Source organism: Fukomys damarensis, unplaced genomic scaffold, assembly GCF_012274545.1.
Source record: "Fukomys damarensis isolate Sample0158 unplaced genomic scaffold, DMR_v1.0_HiC HiC_scaffold_15, whole genome shotgun sequence".
Taxonomy (NCBI): Eukaryota; Metazoa; Chordata; class Mammalia; order Rodentia; family Bathyergidae; genus Fukomys; species Fukomys damarensis.
Genome location: NW_022900927.1, coordinates 59,052,702 through 59,057,685, shown reverse-complemented (window position 1 = coordinate 59,057,685; position 4,984 = coordinate 59,052,702). Strand labels below are relative to the sequence as shown.

At 35.4% G+C, this 4,984-nt stretch overlaps 1 protein-coding gene across 1 annotated transcript in view; it reads right to left on the bottom strand.

The window, feature by feature from the left end:
• Nucleotides 1-1,467: 1,467 nt before the first annotated feature.
• Tmpo (thymopoietin) overlaps nt 1,468-4,984 on the bottom strand; it is a gene marked incomplete at its 5' end in the record, with an annotated part of 20,987 nt that continues 17,470 nt past the window's right edge. The window contains 2 exons of the mRNA XM_010629150.3: nt 1,468-3,646; nt 4,620-4,708. Of these exons, the coding sequence (XP_010627452.1) occupies nt 3,367-3,646; nt 4,620-4,708 (369 nt within the window). The remainder of the gene's footprint in view (nt 3,647-4,619; nt 4,709-4,984) is intronic.

Sequence of the window (4,984 nt, the reverse complement as noted above, 5' to 3'; positions counted from 1 at the left end):
ATATATATTTTTTTTTTTAAATCACTTGATTTTTTTGATACAGTCTCCTGTGCAGCTCAAGCTGGCCTCAAATTCACAGCCATCTTCCTGCCTCAGCCTCCCAAGTGCTGGGATTACAGGTGTGCACCACCATACCAGGCTTTCCCCCTAAATCGTCATGAGAACAATGGTAAGTGAACTCTGACTGCGATTCAAGATGACAGACCAGCCAGCCACATGTGTTTAGAGCCTCTTCCTGCTAAGACTATAATCTTTCTCTTGTTTTTTTTGGTATGGGGAATCTAACTCAGGACCTTGAGCTTGTGAGGCAGGCGGCAGAACCACTGAGCTACATCCATAGCCCCAAGACTATAATCTTAATCAAGGAATAAAGCATGTTTAACCCAATGACAAAGCATGAGACAGCAGAAGACATTCCAAACACAAAAAGAAAATTAATTCCCAGAATTAAAGGCTTATACTTAAAATGGCTAGGAGAAAGATTAACACTAGAAGTGATGAATCAAGACGAAACGCTAGAAGTAAGCTACTTAACCTTAAAAAAATTTGGAAGCGTTTGGAACTTGAGGACCACCAAAGTAGGGCCGGGGATTTGGCTCAGTGGTTCCACCGCCGCCAGTTTGATCCTGGTACCACAACCCCAATACCAAAACAAACAAAAAAACCCCAAACAAACAAACAAACACACCCAAGTGATGGAAGGAGTAGGGCAGAAGAGAACTGGTCTAAGGTAGATTGGGTTCTTCTGTCCCCTCTGCTACATTATGTGCAACCAGATCAATCACTTCTCAGCTGTGCACAAAGCTGGCCAAGTTCTTTAGTGTCTCTGGGCATGAATGTCCTTATTTATAATGAGACAATAAGAAAACATCTATCTCACAGGATTATCATGAAGTTTGAATCAGTACACATAAAGGTCATAAAAGTTTCTAGAATATGTTAAGCATGCAATAAAAACTGTAATCCTTTAAAACTGTTTGTGTTCTAATTAATTATAGTGTATATATTATTCTTAGACTCACTAATTTAAATGAAACCATCACCGGCGACCATAAAAACGACAGAGACATAACAGCACTTTCACCTTGTGTACCAGTTCCATGATGAATAATTCCACAGTGGCTTAGACTCAAAGCCAGGCCAGCAATTCTGAGTGTACAGGTGAGCACTGAAGACAGTAACACTGGGGGTGGGAAGGAAATCGGAGTCTGCAAAGAGTAGAGAGGCACCCTTGAGTGTCCTTCTGTCACTGTGCAAGTACAGTGGCTATACACTGTGCACCTACACACAATAAGGACCCGGATACACTGCTCAGAGGAAAACATACAGGAATATACTGACATGAGAACTAGAGACTCAATCCATAAACACCACCTGGCAAATGTGATCTAGAAATGATACAGCTTGCGCTATCTGAAAATCATTTATTGCAATCACAAAACTAGAGTTTAATTATTTTTATTATTGAATTATACTGTAATGTCTACATCTACGATTTAATCAGGAAGAAATGCTTTGCATTTACATCAAGGACACATTTACTCTAGTGGAATAAAACAGACACAGACAAAAGACCAAGTACATGTTTAAAAAAATGACTACATGTTTCACCTGGTCCTACTTTTGCTATTTTGGACCATACTTTTCCTACTAGAAAACTGATCTTACATACATTTTAAATCTGATTTTTCTCTCCACATTTTAAAACATTACATGGAGCATCTCACAGTTGCTAATTATAAACAAAAGACTGAAAACATTGTGGGAAACAAAGCTTGAAAACAGAGAGAGCAGATAGCTATTACCTTAGTGGAAAAACCGAGCAAAACATGCCCCTGTGTGGCTCATCTCAGAGACGCTGACCCAGAGGCCAGCACCTCAGACCCAGGACTCCATTTCCTGTGTGCCCTGCAGGCCCAGATCTGAGTGTTTCTGGTCTCAGGGTGCAAAAGTTAAGTGAAAATGTCTACAAAATATCAAAAAGCTATATATCAGAACAGATCTAATTCAAATCAAAACTGTGTGCTGTGGTCTAAATATACACCTTCAGCTTCTTCCTTTTAAAAATTGTTTTTTAATTTTGGATATTTTAAAACAACTTACATTTTTAGTGTGCTTTATGGTCACTGAGTAAAGTTGTAGCTCAAACGATTAAGTTTAAAATTTTTACCTTTGATGTGGTTCTACTAAGATAATTATCTATGACTTTACCAAACCAGGTTATACATGAGGTTAGTTTTAGCTAAAACAATAAAATAAATCAACCTCAAAGATAATGTTAACTATTTTAAGAGTACACAAAATCATAATGCCCACTTCATATTCAAAGTTTACAACTTTAAGTATTAACTACTGCTTACATGTAATTTAAAAGCAAATACTTCCCATACTTTTTAATCAAATTACACCGAGAAATATAGGGAAAAACAAAATAAAAAATCTTGGCAAAATTTGTTTTTGGTAACAAAAAACAATATAACAATGAATATAAATGAAACAAAAAGACCAGTGTTTAAAGTTTCTAATCTCTAAACAAACATACACTTATTATCTAAAAAAATATTTTGGTAGCAAATTGGATTGAGAGAATAAATGTTTTGCTGTAAATAAAAAGTACAAATTTCCAATTACATAGTCTTTTAGCTAGCTAACAGCTTTTAAAAACATGTACAGCTAGCTAATAGTTCTCTAAAACATGTACATATGATACCCTAAAATATCTCTGCTAAAAACCAACTTTATTTCAATGGGTCTTACTGAAATAGGTTTTTCATGATACTAGAAATCTGTTAAAAATTGAGTATGACAGGGCTACAACAACATTACTTTTAATAAAAGTTACAGAAGAGATTATTGCTGTACTTTTCCACACAAACACCATCAAACTTTGTTGCAGTTAAAAAAGTACAACCAAGCTATGCTTCTCTTACTGAATTTCACTGTTTCACATGTTTGTAAAATTTTTATTCAGCAGAGAATAAATCTTGGAATCTTTTCTGTAAGAATTTAAAGTATGTGTAGCTTCACATTATACATGTTTTGCCCTTATTTCCCAAATACACAAAAACAATATACATTTTCCCCAAAAATGAAGATGTCCACATTAAAAAAATAAAGCCTACGAAAAAGTTCCAGAGCTAAAAAAAAGATTATTTATATGGCACAAGGTGATCTCCTACTAGTCCAAAGTCCAAAACATTTAAATGAAGTTCATTTATATATCTTGTTTGCTTTTCAATGAAATACTAAATTTATTAAAGTGAAATCACATTATTTTTTAGTTCTTGTATCAATGAGTATACACAAATGTTTTTCTACAGTTATTAAAAATAGGAGACCAAGGTGAATGTGCCAAAGGGAAATCGTTCAGATGGATTTTCCAGCCTTATACAAATTAGAGAAGGGATTTCCTTGGTTGGTTTCCATAGCTTGATAGACCAAAAACAAAAAAACGGCCACAACAACAAACAGCAAAATTTTTATCCACATAGGAATGGAGCGTCCCTTTTTTGTCTTTTCTGTCTTGACATCCGCCAAGGGAACATACTTAGGAACGTATTTAGATGAAAAAGATTCCTCCATCCTGAAATCACTGAGTTCTAATGGCCGCCCCGCAGCCCCTTTGATTGGTCTGCGGCAACTAGCGCTGTTGAAAATGAAAAGAGGGAAAAGAAAATAATTTTAGATGAAGAACATAAAATATCAATGCCACTTCTAATTCCAAGCATACTCCATAAGCTAACAGTAGAAAACTGTCGTGTATAAAAAAGTGAGGTCAACCCATTTAAAATGTCTATACGTTTTTCATTTTAAAAGTTAGATTCATCTTTCACTAGAAAATAATATTCAGAGGCAGGGGATTTAGCTTAGCGGTTCCAGTGCCTGCTTCTCAAGTGCAAGGACCCTAGTTTCATCCCCAGTTAAAAAAAAAAAAAAGAAAAAGAAAAAGAAAAGAATATTCAGAACATAGATCGATATTCATTAAAGTTGCATTAAAGGCTTCTCAGCTATATTTAGGAGATATTTGGGAGGAAAAATATAGGGTAGTTTTGGCCGATTCCTTCAGTTATGAAACAATTTGATAGATCTATGCATAGTATTCTCAATTAGAAAAGAAGAAATACAGGGGGAAAAGATTTTCTCCAAAACCAGGGGTGTAGCTCAGTGGTAGACCACGTGCTTAAGGCCCTGGGTTCAATTACAACACCATAAAAAATAATACTGACAATAAACAAGTGACTTAAAAAATTATATACTTCCTACTAGGTTACTGTTTAGATCTTAAAATGTAGCTCATCACTTTCCTAGCATGTACATCTACCTGAGGCCCTGATTCAACCCCCCACCCCGTACTAGGGGGAGGTGTGTGCATGCATGCGTGTGCGTGTAGTGTGTGTGGTTATATACCTATATATCTATAATAATCCTTCAACTTAACAAAATTAATTCTGAAAATGATTCAACTTTCAAGGTATTATGATCAACTGGTCACTTAGTGAAATTAATCTGCTCTCAAAAGAACAGTTTAATTCTGAGAAGAGAGGCAGACAAGCTTTGTGATGAAGGATGACAAATTCCTGACAGAATATACTTATATCTGATTTGATGTATCCAAGTACCTAATTCCTGTTGGTGTAGATGCTTCAAAGGGGAACATTTCCTTAAGAATATCCCTTTCTACTCTTCTTTCCTCTGTTTTTTCTCCCACCTAGTAAGAAACAAACCATAAATTAAAATTTAGTATAAATGTGCAATAATCAAAACATAAATTTAGATAGAAGTTTCAGAAAACAAAATGCCTACAGTTTAAGACTGCTGTTTCTAAATTTGTTAGCATCTAGGTATCCACAGGCTTCCAAATGTCTGCAATACAGGGCTGGGGATTTAGCTCAGTGGTTCTGCTGCCTGCCTCGCAAGCGCTAAGAACAAGTGTTCGATCCCCAACACCATCAAAAAAAAAAAAAAAAAAAAAAAAAAAAAAAAA